This window comes from Tursiops truncatus, chromosome 10, assembly GCF_011762595.2.
Source record: "Tursiops truncatus isolate mTurTru1 chromosome 10, mTurTru1.mat.Y, whole genome shotgun sequence".
Taxonomy (NCBI): domain Eukaryota; kingdom Metazoa; phylum Chordata; class Mammalia; order Artiodactyla; family Delphinidae; genus Tursiops; species Tursiops truncatus.
In genome coordinates, this window is record NC_047043.1 from 20,853,417 (window position 1) to 20,871,410 (window position 17,994).

Consider the following 17,994-nt stretch of genomic DNA (forward strand, 5'->3'; position numbering starts at 1 on the left):
GAAAAAGGAGTCACCCAGTACGTGTTTGAATTGAGGAAGAGAAGAAAAGGAAGAAGTTTTAATTTGCAGTCGTTTGTCTACCTTTTTGTCTTTCCAAACACAGGTCTTTTAGGACGAGAGCCTCTTCATGGCCAGGCTTATATTTCGCCCCATCAAAATGCGTCCTTTAAAACTGAAACATTAAAAGGACTGAAAGGGAAAGTCCCTTGACCTATAACTCTATCTTCCTTTACACATTATTTTTACCTTCCCCAAGGAACCATTATCTAACATTAGTTACCAAGTTACCAAAAGGAAATGTGGAGTGAAGCTCTTTGCTCCATGTCCTTGAGCTGAATATACTCAACTTGCAAACGCGCACGGAAGAAAAATAGTGCAGGGCAAAAGAGAAACTAAAGCTCTTCAGCTGATTGAAGGCCACCTCACATTACGGCCCGCCAGACGAAGAGCTAGGTATTCCGACCAATCAAAACATTGAAATGTTAATAAGCCCCTCCTTGCCCCACCCCTTGATGACCTAATGTGGAAAAGCCACCAGGGCTCTCGTTTTCAATCAGGTCCGCAAGAATGCTATTTAAAGAGCAGTGCTAAGTTCAAAAAGTTACTGTGACAGCAGCCATGTCTGGTCGCGGAAAGGGTGGTAAGGGCCTCGGCAAAGGCGGCGCTAAGCGTCACCGCAAGGTCTTACGGGACAACATCCAGGGAATCACCAAGCCAGCTATTCGTCGCCTGGCCCGCCGTGGTGGTGTCAAGCGCATTTCTGGGCTAATTTACGAGGAGACTCGCGGGGTGTTGAAAGTGTTTTTGGAGAACGTGATTCGGGACGCTGTTACCTACACCGAGCACGCCAAGCGGAAGACTGTCACCGCCATGGACGTGGTTTACGCACTCAAACGCCAGGGCCGCACCCTTTACGGCTTCGGTGGTTGATCACGGCATCGGCCGAGACAGACTTCGACATCTGCTAAAAAAACCAAAAAGGCCCTTTTCAGGGCCGCCCACAAACTCGCTGAAGGGCTGTTGGACGTTGCGGAGGTGTGTGAAAGCCAAATGTCAGAGCTAATTTAACATGCGAAGTATGGTCGGAAGCTGCATTAACACGGCAGCTATGTAACTAAATACTTAGGGCCTTGCGCTTCACTAAGGTGTTAAACTTGGGTCTTTATGAAGAAAGTAGGCTTTCACAAACGGTGAAACGCGAAGTGATGTATAAGATTGGACCCATGAGAGAAATGTGCCTATTTTATGCATCTGGAAATATTAGAACTGTCCTTAAGTGGACGGCTGGAGGCATCCATGGCACAAAAGTTCACAGTATCACCCACACAACAGAGAGCTATGCAAATGAAGGCTCTTTGGGGACAAGCTTTCATTGGCTGGTTCTCAGTGTGGCGAAGAAACCACTGTTTAATTGCGGAGGGTGGTGTTACAAGGCTGTTTTCCTATTGGCCAAAACAAGGGGTTTCATACCGGTACCCGGAACTTAAGGGAAAACCTTCATTGGTTAACTTTTTAATCCGATGCAATCCAGGCGCTAATGGGCCCGAGGAACAAAGGCGCAGAGTGGCCGAGCCGCTTCTACACAGGTTGCAGTAGTGCCGGGAGGTCGGCTGGCTTCTGGGCGGGATGAAGCCAGTTGTTCCTCCTTTCTCTTTGCGGTGATAGTCTGGGGTCAGTCCACTGCTGGACACAGAGAAGTAGCTCACTGCCTTGTCCAGCAAGTGAAGAATTTTCCTGCACTATCCCAACTCCAGCCTCAGAGGGAAACAGTGGCCACCTTATCCAAGCAAAGCAGGGCTGTAGCTGATTCTGTACAAATTGAAACCATTGTATTTAGTCGTTTTCCATATAGGATACAATTAATTTTTTTTTTCTGTGGCCCGATTATACAAATGAATTCAGACAGGATATAGAACATGTTTGTATGTGTGACTGCATTAATTACGTAGTTTTGCAATGGGCTTTGTTCGAAGTCGCCCCCAATACCAAGGCCCAAAATAAGATTAACAGTATAAATTTATTTTATGAGGATCTTTAAGAACGCTAAATTACAAACTAAGTGAAAACAAACAACTGTTTAAAGCGGAAAAGATGCTTTAACTCCGACCCTAAGCGTTTCCTAATACAAGCAGGTTTGTGATTTAAAGGTCACACCCTAATATTTGAACCTCCAACATCTCCACACGTTTTAGAGTTAACGTTTTTCAGCCTGTGTAGCACAATCTGAACAAGCCTATCATTCTCTTCATAAATAGAGAACAATTATATCAAGACTAATGATATTATCAAACCAAATTTTAATGTAACAGTATGTGCTTAATATATAGTCATCTGGTAACCACTTGCAAACTAATGAAGGTGAAAGGCATTTCAATATTCTTGCAAATGTAAAACGGAAACATCTGTGATTTATGCAACTAATCACTCATAGTGGAAAGAAATCTGTTTAACGAGAGGTAAACTTCTCACTAATCCAAACTGAGACCTTGGTTTCTGTATATTAACCCCTGTAAAGTCCATGGAGACTGAGTTCAGAAATCTTACATGGAAAGGCACATTAAGTCATATACTAGCGTATCATTAGGTGAAAAAACATGGTCAGGTATGGTTGGGCATGGAGCTGATCTCCTCTCCTCTCTCGGCTTAAAATCCAGCACTTTTCTAAGCATTTAGGAACTTACATACAAGGAATGTGCCTTATTTTTATTAGGATGGACAACCTAACTTTCTGGAACTGGGCAGTCAGCATACCATTAAGTATCCAAAGCTCTTCAAAGTCTGTACCGTTTGTCTGACAAGACACTTATCACCACATCACAATCTTGCTTATTGTCAAGTGATAAAGTTGACGAATAGTCTTTTCTTCCGGGGTCTTCTGAAAATGCAATGTCACACCCTCAAAATCATTTGAGTGGCTCTTAAAAGAGCCGTTGGGTTCTATGAAAACTGGCCGTTGCCGAAATGTTACTTCTTGGTTGTTGCTTTCCTAGGATTAGTCTTCAGCTGGATCAGTTTAGAATTCCCAGCCTTGGGCTTCCCTGCTCTGGCCTTCGCTGGACTTTGCCGTTGTTGTTTGCCCTTGGCGCCTTTAGCTTTTCTGCCACTCGAACCTGCTTTCTCAGCCATTGTTTTCCTCGGCGTCTTTGCTTTTTTGTTGGTCTTAGCTTTCTGCGGAGATTTGGAGTTTCCGGCCAAGACCTGCTTCTTCGTCTTGGTAGAAACAGGCTTCTTGACCTTTCCCTTGGTGGGCTCAGCAGCAACCTTCTTGCTGAGCTTGAAAGAGCCGGAAGCACCGGTACCCCTGGTCTGCACCAGAATTCCTTTGCTAACCAGGCTCTTGAGACCCAGCTTGATGCGGCTGTTGTTCTTCTCCACGTCATAGCCCACGGCTGCTAGCGCCTTTTTCAGTGCTACCACAGACATGCCAGCTCTGTCTTGAGAAATGGAAAGGGCCTCGATGATCAACTTGGACAATGAGGCGCTTGTGGTCTTGCGACTTTCACCCGTCAAACCAACCGGCTTCTTGCCCTTTTTTTGGGGGGGAGGTTTTTCCATGGACGGCGGAACCTGGTCCGCTAGAGCGACAGGCACCATCTCAGACATTACATTAGAGTAGAGCAATACGTACCACCTAGCAAATAGCATAAACTACTGCACGGGCCTCAGGGCCTTATATAGGGCAGGGCGCGCTGTGATTGGTGCGTCGCTCAGGCACCGCCCCCGCCCTTGGGGAAGGAGCATTTGTGTTTGTTTCACGGCCAAAAGTTGAATGCCTCGAATACCCTCTGCACGGAATCGCCCAGGTTCCACTGCTGAATAAACCATAGAGATACAGATTTCAGATGCCTTTTTGCCTTTTAATGAAAAATGACCCTGCATGCCAAAACTGTTCAATAAAGCCCTCGATTTTCAACAAAATTCAAAGGGAAGCACAAAACTTCCTCTTTTCCGTGTAAATATAAAAGTAGTTTTTAACGAATGACTTATCTCATCTCTTCTAACTGGTCTTCCAAATGGTTGGCTTTCAGTTGGTGGAGAAAATAAATTATTCACGCCCTGATTTTTATTGAAAATTATTTATGTATATGAGGGAAGTAACACAGATATCTTAGATGTCTCACTGCAGAGTTGGAAGATGCTTTTAGAATTGTCAAAAAACTTCAGGATAACACCTTATTTGGGCAAACAATCTAATAAACAATGATCTACAGGCATGTGGATTGCTTGTGACTAAAACCACTTCTCAGTCCCTAAGGCTTGATAGCAGACCCTCAAGCATGGAGTAAATTACCTGGATTTCACACATGATATCTGCTTGGCCAAAATCAGGTCCCCCTTGTAGAGGGCATCTTGAACTGAGTTTTGCTTCTGGTTTCATTAGTTCAAACCTTACCCCTATAGCCACACCCACCCCCTTCACCCTCCACCCTCAAAAAGAATATGTAAGGAAACAGATACAATCCCTGCACTTAATTAACTATAAAATATGAGGCAGGAACCCTGGTCTGAAGAGCTCAGTGGAAACGACAGACCCAGATCTCTAACAGGACTGGGCTGGCAGGTGTCCTGCAGAGCTGTGGGAAAAGAGTTATTGGAATAATGTCTAGGATGTTTCTCTGGGCTTGTTCTAGGACTCAGCTTTCTCAGAGGTGTATAAGAGTTTCAAGGCCTGGCCTTCCAGGAGGATGTTGAGGGAACGGTGTAATATGACCAGAGTCCAGGGTTCAGCAAAGGAAAATCCCATAAGGACCATCTTGCAAAGATCCGCAACTGCCTGCGTGAGAAATTTGGTGACATTCTACAGACTGGGCAACCACTGGAGGCTTTTAAGGAGAGAGCTTGTGTATTTTTGTAGTAGTTGTCTTCTTGTATAGTGGTTGTAGTTGCCTTGATTTTCGATTTTTCACATAAACAATTATTGTGGAAAGCCTAATGTCAGAGGTTGGTAGTCTGTTGTAATAGTCTCAGAAGAAAGACAAGAGCTTCATTTGAGGAGAGAGTGTGGGAAAAGAGAGAGTCTACATTTGAAATACTTCTGAAGAGGAAATGAGATGATGAGACTTTCAAACTTCTGATTGCAAAGTGAGGTAGAAAAGTCTCTTTCACTCTCTCTGTCTCACATACATGCTCACATGTGCACTTACACACACATTTGAAACATAAATTCTGAAAACAATACTACCTTAAGTGCATTCTGATATATTTTCATCTAGTTTATTTTATTTTTTAAAAAATGCTGGTTGCAAATCATGAGATTGATTTCACAGCCTACTAATACATTGTGACCCTCAGTTTGAAAATTCTTTTCTCCTTAGAGAGATTACGGGTGCATCTTACCAAGGGCTCTGTTTTAACGTGTATTTGGTTTCTCTGAACCTCGGTGATCCTTAGAGGTCGTACCATTAAACGTCAGTGGCTTAGGGTCGGGTATGAGTGGATTGATACTTATATTTACAGGTTGACAGAACATATCACTCATTGCTGTAAAAGTAACAGAGAATTGGCTAGTTTTCTAAAATTCTTAGATTCCATAATCTAAGATCCAGAGAAAACACCATGATTCATATTTTGCATTATAATTCGAAAAGATACCATAAAAACAAGCTCACACACATATACACCATATATATGTGCCAGTCATTGTCCCAAGTATTTTCCCCTCAAAAATTTTTTTAAAAAATGTATGAAATCATTTTATAGATGAGGAAACTGAGTCACAGAAAAGTCACACAACTTGCCCAAAGTCTTAGAGCTAGTGAGCAGGAAGGCTGGGATTTGATTTCAAGAAGTCTGGCTTCAAAAGGCTCTCCTTCTCCCATCTCACACTTAGTCTGCTCAGGCAACTCAAACAAAATACTCTAGAGTGCATGGCTTAAACAAAGAAATTTATTTCCTCAAAGCTCTGGAGTCTAGAAATCCGAGGTCAGGGTGCCAGCATGGTCAGGTTCTGGTGAGACCTCTTTTCCTACCCTATAGACGGCTGCCTTCTTGCTGTGTCCTTACATGGCCTTTCATGAGTGCATGCACACCAGGAGAGTGATGGCTCTCTCTTTCTCTTCTTATAAGGCCATGAATCCTATTGGATTAGGGCCCCACCTCTATGACCTCTGTAGCCTAAATTACCTCCTAAAAGCCCTGTCTCCAAATATAGTCACATTGGGGGTTAGGGCTTCAGCATATGAATTTTGGAGGAGGGGTGGGCATAAATCAATCCATAGCAGATACTTTTCTCATGGAATGATTAGGAGGCTTATTAGAGACAACCTAGATAAAAGTAGTTTTAGTTACACATAGCCAAACATGGTTCATTATTCCAACACAGTCCTGGGCAAAGGAGGCACCTGATAAATATTCCCTTTTTTGGTCTTAACCTAAGATCCTACTTATTCTCAGAGTGCTTTCCCGTGGAACTGTTGCAATCCTGTTCATTGTTTTGCAGCAGTTTATTTCTTATGGGATCATGGCTAATAAAAATATGGGGAAAAAACTACCTTCACTCATAATGAAGGAAATTACATTTCAATTTTTTTTGGTCTATCTGATTAAGTGTTTTAAAAATATTCTCAGTAAATATGACTGCCGTAAAATAGGAATTATTGTATTATGTTGGTGTTATAAGTTGGCATGGTCCTTCTGAATAGCAATTTGATGAATGTATACATTAAGGGCCTTAAAAAATGGTTTTACCTTGTGATTTAGGATTTCTACTTCTAGAAGTCCGTCCCAAGGAAATAATCAAATATTTAAACAAAGATTTATGTAAAAAGAAGTGTGATCTGTATGATTTATAATGCATAAAAATGGAACTCCTTCTAAATAGCCAGTAACAGGACTAATTAATAAGTAATCATACATCTATAAAAAATGTGCATTTCTAGGCATGTTACCTAGAAAATTAGCTGTGTATATGTAGCATGATACCTAAATTTGCTTTATATATGATATATACTTATTAGAGATGGATCTCATATATATGTTCATATTCATATATACATATAGAAAAGAGATACTAAGATTTATTTTAATTTTCTTTGTTATATATTTCTCTTCTTACAAATTTCTGCAATTATCATTTAATATTTTTATACTCAAAATAAATGTTTTAGCCAAGTTCTTATTGATCCTTCCGTGATTGTTAAAAATACCTCCTTTTATCTTCTTCTAGTATCATTTTCATTGACTTATTTGTGAGATGCAACAGTGTCCAGCAGTGACCAGTGGTGAGAAAATACATTTCTAAAGCCCATTTGCTCCTCCTGTAAAAAGAGAGATTGATTGATTAATTCACTTCTATAATTCATCAAATATCTGATATTGTACTTGATTCTGAGAACAGTAATAATGGCGATGGCTAATGTTCATTGGTGTTTGTTCTGTGCCAGGCAGTGCTCTAAGCCCTTTAGATACCAATGCATTTAATCTTGCAACAAGCTTCTGAGGTACGTATGATGGTCCTCCCTGCTTTATACATGAGGAAATTAAGGCTCAGAGAGACTGAGTTTCCCAGATGGCACAGCTGTTGGATGGTGAACCATCCTCTACAGTAAAACCACACCCTCTAGCATTTGAGTCTACGTGCATTTGTAAATAAAAGATGAGCATGATCTAGTCAGTGTCCTATAAATTACATTTGAGCTACGTCTTGAAGGGTGGGTAGGAATTTGTCAGGTGAGGAAAGGGTATTAGGGCTTTTCACAAAGGAGACATAGTGACAAAGGCCAGGTGGTGGGGATTGTCTAGGGTGAGGTGCTTGGGGGTGAGCCTTGTAGAACCGGTTGTGAAGGATGAGGAAGGCCCTTGCATGACGACAGGTTGAAGAGTTCAAGCTTGTTATTCCCACATGAAGCAGTTTTAACAGTTCCCAGAAGCCTCCCTTCTCTTACATGCTCCTCTCTCTGGGCTGCTGGCAGATGAAATCATTCCCCACTTTCAAATAAACCAAATCAAACATCTAATAGAAATGTACCCAAATAAATGCTTAGTCTCTTTCCTGGGTTGTTTTGAAATGCATTTTTCCAACTCTTCTTCACAGGTAGGCAGAGGCAAACCTAATTTTATGCTCTCTTGGTGTCCAAATGCAGTGCAAGGAAATAGGGTTTGCTTACTAAGGAGTCCTCTTTACTACCTGTGGGCTGACACATTAGTGGGGCGGGGACATATGGGTTTCTGTGAAAATTGGTCGCACGTTTGGGTAATATGAATACTCGTAATTATAAGCCACGCTTGACACAGCTTACACTCAGGCCGTCACTCCACTTTACAGAGAGAGGTTCTTGCTACCTGGTTTGTGTGTGCTTGTAAAAATGTAGTCACAGTTACATAGTTATTTAAGTTTTGAGAAAGCTCTGCCTGGAAGCAGATCCTGGTGGTAGTGGCGGGTGGGCAAGGGGGAAGCAGTCCTCTCTTTTGCTGGTGAAGGCCACAGTCTCCCACACAAACCATTGACCATCTCTGCTGACTCCTGGTGTGATCTCTGATGTTCCAGTAGTTTAACAAACTCACTGTTGCTTCAGATGTAGCAGCCTTAACAATTGCAAGTGGCACGTGTTATCTTAAACACTGTTGAAAATGTACCAGATTGAAGGACTGTGCTGGAGGGAAGCACAGCTCTTCTCACCAGCTCACGCCCAGAATGAGGGCAGTGATGGTGGTGCTAGAAAAAGAGGGACAGGTACTCAAGGTAGAACCAATAGGGCTTTGATTTCTCTTCTTTTCTTCATTGCTGGGTCTTCCCCCAAGAGTTTTGTATGTGCTTTCCAACTAACATTTTATTGTCTGAGAATAAATTGAGTTAATGGTGTAAAGCACTCAGAACAGTACCTGGCCCATACTAAGTGCTACACTAGTGTTAGCTACTCTTGTTATATTAAGCATTTTAATTAGTGCTAATGTGCAAATTATATCTACCACTCCTCTTGATCCCCCCTTTTCCTGTTTTCCATTTTCCCTTTCCATAGCATTTATTCCTTTCTCATATTCTATGTAATTACTCATAGTAACGATTGTTTGTTGTCTCTCTTCCCCAGCTGAGATGTAAGCTCCAAGAGGATAGTGACTTTGTCCTTTTCCAAGGAGACAGTCACTGAAGATAGCTGGAGGAACAAGAACCAGAAGGTGGTCCTTAGGACCAGAGGAGAAAGGGCAGAAATCCCCTCCTTAGACCATCCCAAAACTCTGTCTTCATTCCCTCTGTGGTGAAAATATCAAAGACGAGGTCCAGCATATATGGGAGGATGAAAACCAGGAAAAGCAGAGTGTGTGCAAATCTGGCTGCAGTACAGAACATGAGAGAAAGAGGCCACAGACAGTGGGCAGGGGAAGAGTCCGTCAAACCGTGTTTCAGGTCTTTGGAGTATCCTAAAGGAAGATACAGCTCTTTCAGACCCATTCCAGACCATCCATGATGCCCCAGCTCACATGCGAGAAGGATAAAGACCCCACAGCCCCTTCCCCTCATTTCCAGCTTATTAAAATTTCCGATCATTTTAGGACAGTAAAAAATTCTGTATGATATTATAACAATGAATATAAGTCATTATACATTTGACCAAACTCATAGAATGTACAACATGAAGAATGAACCCTAAGGTCAACTATGGACTTTGGGTGATTATGCTGTGTCAATATAGGTTCATCCTTGGTTTAAAAAAAAAAAAAAGTACCATCTGGTGAGTGATGCTGGTAATGCGAAAGGCTATGCGTGGGTGTAGGGATTATTTGAGGAATCTCCGTACCTCCCTCTCAATTTTGTTGTAAACCTAAAACTGCTCTAAAAAAAAAAAACTTATAAAAAATGTATATAGGAAAAACAATTCCAATCCACTCAGCATTATTTATGTCTAGAATCGATGCAGCCAGGTTCAGTCTCTGATGCTTAGAGTCAGGGAGGCCAAGTGCTTCCAAAACCTCCAAAAAGCTCTTACCCTGGTGCTTGCTGAGTATCCTTGACCCACCTTTGAGGCTAGCAGCCTTTCTTCCATTCAAGATCTCAGAACTTGCATCTTCTCTGTAGAATTCTTAAACACACAATCGTATTTGTTTGTTTATTTCAATTTTTAAAAATATATGTATTTCAGTGCATTAAAGCCCAAATGCATGTGTTTAAAAATCTAGTGACCAGCATCTAACACCTCAATTGTTTAAGCAAATCTAACAATAAAAGGGGCACATTTTTTTTTAATGTGGACCATTTTTTAAAGTCTTTATTGAATTTGTTACAATATTGCTTCTGTCTCTTGTTTTGTTTTTTTGGCCATGAGGCATGTGGGATCTTAGCTCCCTGACCAGGGATCGAACCAACACCCCCTGCATTGGAAGGCGAAGTCTTAACCACTGGACCACCAGGGGAGTCCCAAAACAGGCACATTTTAATCTTTGATATTTTTATATACTGTCCTACAGCTGAGCTTGGGCCAATTATAGTAGGGAAAAAAAAGTGAAAAGAAAATAAAGGAAAAAAAGAAAAGAAAAGAAGGGAGGAGGGGAGGAGAGGAAAGAGAAAAGAAAATGAGAACAAAGTTTCTTCCTTATTGCTTTTGAAGCCAATTCTTTTACTGTTGGAGAACTCGATCTTGTCAGAAGACAAGTTTAGAGCTATAAGTGATGAAGTCAAGGTTTTACCCCAGTGTTGCCTCCTCTAAGTATATCAGTCTCCTCATAGAATGAGACAAGTCCCATCATTTCTGTTCCTTCATCCCTTGGAGCCTGCAGCTGGGGAGATCTAATACCATGAATACCCATAGCAAGACGAAGCCAGCTCTTTCCATTAATTACTATACAAATTGCTTATTGGATGATAAGGTTATGTAAGTCTTTAAATGAGCAAACCAAAGCTTCATTTTCCTTCCTCAGAACTGAGGTGGGACAATAAGAAAGTGGTTGATTCTCTAAATTTACTCTAAATTTATAAATTCCTAATTTATAATAAACCCATAGTACTTGAAGATATGTCAAGCTGATTTTCAGAGTCCAAAGAATTTAGTCAGAGCCTAGAACGTCTTGCTGGCAAGGTCAAAGGCAACTGTGTATTTGGCCCAATTAATTTTACGCTTAGTCATCCAGGATTGCACAGGGTGAAATTTTGGAAAAGCTAAATAATTTTTAATACCTTTTAAATTTAGGACTGTTGGACTGCAAAGTACTGAATCTACACACCCTTCGAAATCTGGACGCTTCAAGACAAGTGATAGCTATCATGTCCTTAGGTATACGCCTAGAGAGCTAATTAAGTACAAGTATGGGAAAAATAATGCATTTTCTGTCAACCTGTTGGACCAATGTAAATGCAAAGGAATCCGTTGGCAATCTTTTTATATCACTTGTGAAATTCCTATCATTTAAGAAAGACCAGCTCCTACCGACTGAGGTCTTCAGTCACAAGCTGCCTTAGTTCCCTTTAGGGCATAAAGAAGGTTATAAATGAAACTTGTCAAACATCACACAAAAACTGAGTACCTATCATGTACCAGGCACCCTTCAAAGTGTGTTCTATGCATTAAAGGTCTTTGATCATCACAAACATCTAGAAGGTAGGTGCTATTACCATCATCCTCAAGATATAGAAGAGGTACAGAGAGATTAATGACTTGCATCAGTCTCACAGCTAATAGGTGGCAAGCTGAGCGTCAAACCGGGAGGTTTTATCTCCAGGGGCTACACTTCTGTCAACAGGGAGCAATGCTGTGCAGCCATTTTACTGGCATCCATACCATTTCTAGGACAAATATTTTCTATTTTCTATTTCATTTAATCCTCACCCCATCTTCTCAAGTAGGTAATTACTATCACCCCACAGGCTCAGAGCACTACGTTTGTCAAACAGTAACTCAAAGACATTTAGTTAATTATTAGCACACTGTTAACTTGTGTATAAGGTATGCCAAGCAATAGATTGATTTCATCCAAGTCAAAAAAGATGACTATGAAAGAGAAAGAGGGGAGGAAATACCTTTGGACTGTCTAGGAACAGGATATCATGTTTGTACATTATTTTCAGTAGGAAAGAGTTCGGTGTGGACAATCTGTTCTTACACAGACCAAAGAGGATTAAAAAAAAAAGAAAAATAGTGATTGTCTAAAAACTCTCAAGATTGGCTGTGAAGAATATGTGACAGGCTGCCTCTGTATAATATGGTCCACTGACTCTCAGTCAGCATTTCCATCTTAGGTAGGTCATATCTTCACCATTTCTGGCATCAGAGTCTCTCAACTTCACCACTTTGGTCAAGACTCTCATAATAGAGTAGCGGGTTTTAGTCTCCTCTTTGTAACACTTAGTCATCTGCATATTAGGCAGAGGAGGAAGACAAAAACGTTATGAGGACAATCACAAACATAATAAGAAATATTTGAAACCTCTATTATCTTCAAGTACTTAATTGGCATGTCTTAATTAGAAGAACAGGCCTCAAAGATTACCTTGATGGATTTAAGTTAAACAAGTGTCATTTTTCCTAACCACAGTTGTAACTCTAATTTGAGCCATACTCAGAAATAAATTATGTAGTACACATTCTTTTGTTCAGGAACTTTTAGTCAAGGTATAGATAGAGGGCTAGGCTCTGAGGATTTTTAATTTTTTTCTAATACTTGAGAAGAACAAATCTGAGATCTAATCATTGGAAAAACTGATAATGGAGAAAAGGACAAAGAATAACACAATGGGAAGGAGAAGGAAAAAGCTATCTATTCTAGATCTCATCTTGATCTGTAGAACCTTAGGAGGAAGCTTCCTACTTCCAAAATTCTGGAAATCTTTTAATGTGTCACGATTGGCTTTCCAATGAGAGTGTATATCCAAGTGGTAGGATTCTAAACATGTTTATGCTGTGAAAAAAAAGAAAAAATCCATTTGTCCTGAACTACAACATTTGTAGTTAAAAATACTGGAAATGGCCTTTTCTAGCGTTGTTAAAAGTTGACACTTTGGGGAGTCTCTTTTAATACAATCTTTAATTGTATATTATGTAGAGGTGTGTCTGTTGAAGTCTTTTTTTGAAATGTAGATTGCATTTGTTGTATATGTGACAGTGTAGCCTACATTAGTTTTAGATAATACCTGACACCTGAAAATGTCAAAAGAGAAGAAAAGACAAGTCACATGGATCTTGTGGTACAATTTCAAATGATGAGAACTTATGGGAATATTTAGATGTAGGTCATATTATCATTATTATTAAGGTTAGAAGTAAAATTTTGGCACAGTAAGTTTATGTTCTTTTGGGAATTTTACTTTAAATTATTTGTATTATCTTCTCAGCAGTTAGGGGGTGATATAGATTGATATGTTCTGATAAGAATAGTTTTATATTTTATCCATGATCTCATTTTTTATTATTTAAAACTATTACAAGTATTCCCAGGTGGCAAAAAAGATCCATATATTTTAAAACAATAACATGAAATTGATTTGTTAATGCTGTGGTTCTTGAGATATGGTTGAAGCACGGTCCCACCTTTATTGTTTTTCAATTTGTACTAATTGGATATATAGCAAAATTCAATCACTTGCCAAGTTTTTGAGATAATCAACATCTTTGTAAAACTTGAACTAGTTTGTGCTTGTGTTGGAGTTATTTTTTGTTACATGACCATGAAGTCTGGAGGTGGTTGGGCTACAGAGAGATGAGAGATTTGGATAGTCAATTTTTATTGAGGGGTGGTTGATAAATTAATATAGTTATAAATTCAGTCTTTAATGGCAGCTCTAAAGTATTCTTACCTTGTCAGCATAAATAAGACAATACATATAAAATTGAATTTACTACATTAATTAACAGTAACAACTTTCTAATAAATAAACAGACCAAACATAGCCATTGCTTGTGTACATATTTGTGTTTCTCTGCAGCTATAGTACTTGGTAGAGTCAGAGCTGTTTGTATTAACGACAGCCCTTTAGAAAAACAGGCAACTGTGTTCCCTCATAGGCATAAGGAAACCAGGAGGCCGTCCAAAACCTGCCTTGTCCTCTGGGCCCACATATACACTTTACATATCCCTTCTACATATATAAAGTAGCAAAAACAAGCATAGCTATTTCTATTCTCCTACGGCATCTATATGTTCTCTAACCTGTTAATCTATGGTCATTCTCAACTGTGTGAAAATAAAAGACTTGCGTAGATCTGTTTTTAGTGATGTGTATTTTGTACCCTCCAACTTATTTAATTTACCCAATTTAATATTTATCTAAATTTTTAAAGTTATCTATAGACTTTGAACTCAGTATTTAAGCTGACACAATGAGTCCTTATGATTTGTAACATTAGAAAAATTAATTCCATTTTAAAAATGACATTACCTATCTACCTTATCACTATTTTGTGATAATTTAGTTCAATGCATAATTTATGTAATGTAAAATTTTAAATAAAGTGATGATAACTCATCTAATCAGTAGAGTTAAAGAAATTTAGTAATTTTAACTTAGTTTTTTTTTTAAAGAAAATAACCCCTAAACTTGTGTAAACTAGAATACTAACATTATTCTTACATTATAACAATAATAAAGAAAAAGATGTACAGCCAGTTTGTAAGGCAGAATTGTTAAGCCAGCAAATTTATCCAAAGGGTTAACTTGATTAGAAATATGTGATTTTTAAATTTCCTATAGAATTACATGCCATGTATTAAAATATTTAAGTTGTTCAAAAATAATGGAGTAGTTCTGTTTTGTTTCTTATCTTGTAATGTGTTAACGAAGACCACTAATTAAATTCAGTTAAACTTTCTTTTCTGTCTGAGTTACAACTTAAAGAGGTAGCACGTTTAAAGCATCTGGAGAATTTGATTTTGCTCTTATTTTAAATTGATGTATGTTTTTTAGTCTTTATATAAGCTATTTAAGTTTACATTATAACTTTTAAAATTTTCTGCTGAGGTAGATAATTTGCTCAAAATTATTTGTATTCATAAAGCAGAAAATATTCTCAATCATTGTACAAGTTAGAGGAGCTAATTGTGAAACTGGAACAAAACTTAAAGAGATTTACTTTAAAAGCAACCAGAGATTTAAGTATGTTGATCAGTTAAAGAAACAAATGTGATTAAGATCAGAGATCCCTCAGGGTACACCACAGCTGGGAATATGAGTAAATTCTCTGATATCCTTCTAAGTTTGGTAGGAAATTCTAGTTTCCAGTGCCACATCCCTCACAATGAACTCATTAAGGTTAATAAACTATTTAACGTTTGTTCTATACAGGTATTGGAAGCCCTCTCTTTTTTCTGACTCAATAGCTTTATTTATAATGACATATTTCTTCTCTCTCCTCTCTGACCTTACTTAAAGAGCAAGAAGGGACAATATTTTTTTGGAATTATTGAATAATAAACTTTAGAGGCTTCGGCATAGCAAGAGACAGGCCAATTGTAGGCTGGAGATGCTGTTTCCTTGTTTTCTTTCTTGTCTTAAGTCTCCTGTTAGGTCTAACGCTTTATTAAAGTTAAAAGTTTTAGGTGGCCATTTTATATTCATTTATCTTTGAAGCAGGAATGTTATTTTTGCAGATACTGACAATTATTTGGACCCATACTGAGTAATCACGATAACAGACAGTTTTGAAAGGAAGAAAGAAACTCTGATTTTTAGTTAAAAGAACCCACAGTATACAAACACAAAACACCAAACACAGTGGATCCCATCAAAGGCCAGAATGAAAAACACCAACTTCCTCGTCCTGTGTTCTCAAATGCCAGAGATGACCAGAATCCTCAGACAAACACAAACAACCCAAAAAAGATGAACAAATGAACCAGATTCCAGATACCCTGTCCTCTGCCACCAACTAATTAATGATCTAGCGATAAAACCACTAATGTGTATCCAATCGACAAAGTACAATCTAAGAACCAAAATAAGAAGCAGACTTGGGAAAAAATAAATTTTAGCATACAAGAGCCAAGGGAAGATGAACAGAAAACTCAAAGTGCCCAGGGCTAGACAAGGTACATTTTCAGTTCACTTTTCTATTGATTCCTAAGGTAGGGCTCGGGTAAACAATGTCTTGGTGGAATCTTCAGAAATAAATGGTCCAAGGTGTTAATGATTAGGCAGCCTGCTCTTGTATTGAAGAGAAATCAAGCAATAGTTGTTATTTCATCCAACAAAGGCAAACCAGAATTTATATGTGAGGAAAAGAGGGGAAGAGAAGGAGAAAACAAAAACAAAACAAAACCTTGTAGTCAGCCTGGGATAGTGAATGTTTGCACATTTTTGGGGTAAACTGATCAGCTGGCAGTGAGGAGAGGTTAGTCTGATTTGGATCATCAGTCCTTGCGCAGGCTCACTAGGGGTATAGAAAAAAATCCAATTTCAGTTGTTGAAGGACTTGGGAAACTTTATAGTTTGGCTGAAGAGCTTGTGTGATAAGCATGTGCCATTGTCCTATATTTGCACTTCTACCTTAATTAAGCCAGGGCTGCACCTCATTTCTCAGGTAACTTCCAGGTTAGGCAGCCAGTAACTGTGGAGCCGTGTTCCAATGGACACCTGTCTAGCGCCAGACAGGCCGTAGTATTTTTCCCAGGATCAAAGAAAACTGCACATTTCGAATCACGGGGTCTTAATGTTAAGTAATCTAAATCACATTGTATCTTACCTCAAGTCGTTAAACAACAACAAAAAAACCTGTTTTCCTTGTAACATAAATTTTATTCCTGTAGTCTCCCACTTTTTTACAGAGAAAGCAAAGTTTACTCCTAGGTGCTGACAATGTGTTCTAGACTTGGATAAATTAAATGGAAAATGCGTTTCTTTCACCTTAAAATCTTCCCCTGGAACAAAGATTAAACTGCTTAAGGGAAGGTGGAACTTGCCAGCTCCCCCCACCCCCTCCCCGCCGCGCGACTACCTGGTTTGGGAAGGTTCTCTCCTAGAGACTCTGTATGCCAAGTTCAATAGCCTCCTTTCTCTTCCCGCCTAGTTTCCCCGCCTTTCGGTGCCAGCCCTCGGTTCAACCTCCATGGAAACTTGCCAAGTTGCAAGCATCTCTTAAAGCAGTTCGTCAACCCCGACTACGTATTACAAACCACCAGCCACCTACGCAGTTAATTTTCATGTTCAGATAGCTGTAGGTCAATTACAGTACATTGATCACTGGGACTCAAAAAATAGCTGACTTTATACTTGCGGTGACCCCCTAATTGCAACGGGTAATGGATAACATTTGACACAACAGTGCCAAAACCCAACAACCTGGCAGTGCTTTTAACAGCTTCACTTGTCATTCCTTAGATCCATTAATAGGACTTACAAATTTCTCTACCTTTGTCTTCTAATTAATGCACAGTACTTTTGGCCAAACTTCAACTTATAGAAAATAAGCAGCAGGTTACAACTCTCTTTGTGGACATGTGGGTGGCTCTTAAAAGAGCCTTTGGGGTTAGGTGTAAAGACGCTTACTTGGCAAGTTTACTTGGAGCTAGTGTACTTGGTGACAGCCTTGGTGCCCTCAGACACAGCGTGCTTGGCCAGCTCCCCGGGCAGCAGCAGGCGCACGGCCGTTTGGATCTCCCTGGACGTGATGGTCGAGCGCTTGTTATAATGCGCCAGGCGCGACGCCTCGCCCGCAATGCGCTCGAAGATGTCGTTGACGAACGAGTTCATGATGCCCATGGCCTTGGACGAGATGCCGGTGTCCGGGTGGACCTGCTTCAGCACCTTGTACACGTACACAGAATAACTCTCCTTGCGGCTGCGCTTGCGCTTCTTGCCATCCTTCTTCTGCGCCTTGGTCACTGCCTTCTTAGAGCCCTTCTTCGGGGCAGGAACGGACTTGGCTGACTCTGGCATTTTAAAACCTCAAAACACGAAAAATAAAATGAAAGTAGAAAGAGGGTTTCTGCTATTTATAGGGCCTTTATGCTAATGAAGGATGCAGACTGCGTCTTAGTTAATTGGAAGACAAACAGCAAGGCTGTCATCTATGGGCAGAACTATGTAAATGAGGAATGGAAATAAAGCTTTTCTATTGGCTACTTAGGTGAATCTTG

At 39.7% G+C, this 17,994-nt stretch overlaps 3 protein-coding genes across 3 annotated transcripts; 1 reads left to right on the forward strand and 2 right to left on the reverse strand.

Moving 5' to 3' along the window:
* Positions 1 to 618: 618 nt before the first annotated feature.
* LOC101328944 (histone H4) lies at positions 619 to 1,785 on the forward strand. The gene has a single exon (XM_004316280.4). The coding sequence runs from the start codon at positions 619 to 621 to the stop codon at positions 928 to 930; it is 312 nt and encodes a 103-aa protein (XP_004316328.1). The 3' UTR covers positions 931 to 1,785.
* A 793-nt stretch (positions 1,786 to 2,578) lies between these two features.
* H1-6 (H1.6 linker histone, cluster member) lies at positions 2,579 to 4,309 on the reverse strand. Its single transcript, XM_004316293.4, has one exon. It carries the CDS (start codon positions 3,643 to 3,645, stop codon positions 2,965 to 2,967), a length of 681 nt encoding a protein of 226 aa, XP_004316341.3. The 5' UTR covers positions 3,646 to 4,309; the 3' UTR covers positions 2,579 to 2,964.
* A 2,706-nt stretch (positions 4,310 to 7,015) lies between these two features.
* LOC101328661 (histone H2B type 1-C/E/F/G/I-like) lies at positions 7,016 to 17,839 on the reverse strand. The gene is made up of 2 exons (XM_019945144.3): positions 17,405 to 17,839; positions 7,016 to 7,256 (listed from the first exon to the last, which is right to left on the reverse strand). The coding sequence occupies exon 1, from the start codon at positions 17,792 to 17,794 to the stop codon at positions 17,414 to 17,416; it is 381 nt and encodes a 126-aa protein (XP_019800703.1). The 5' UTR covers positions 17,795 to 17,839; the 3' UTR covers positions 7,016 to 7,256; positions 17,405 to 17,413.
* Positions 17,840 to 17,994: the final 155 nt, after the last annotated feature.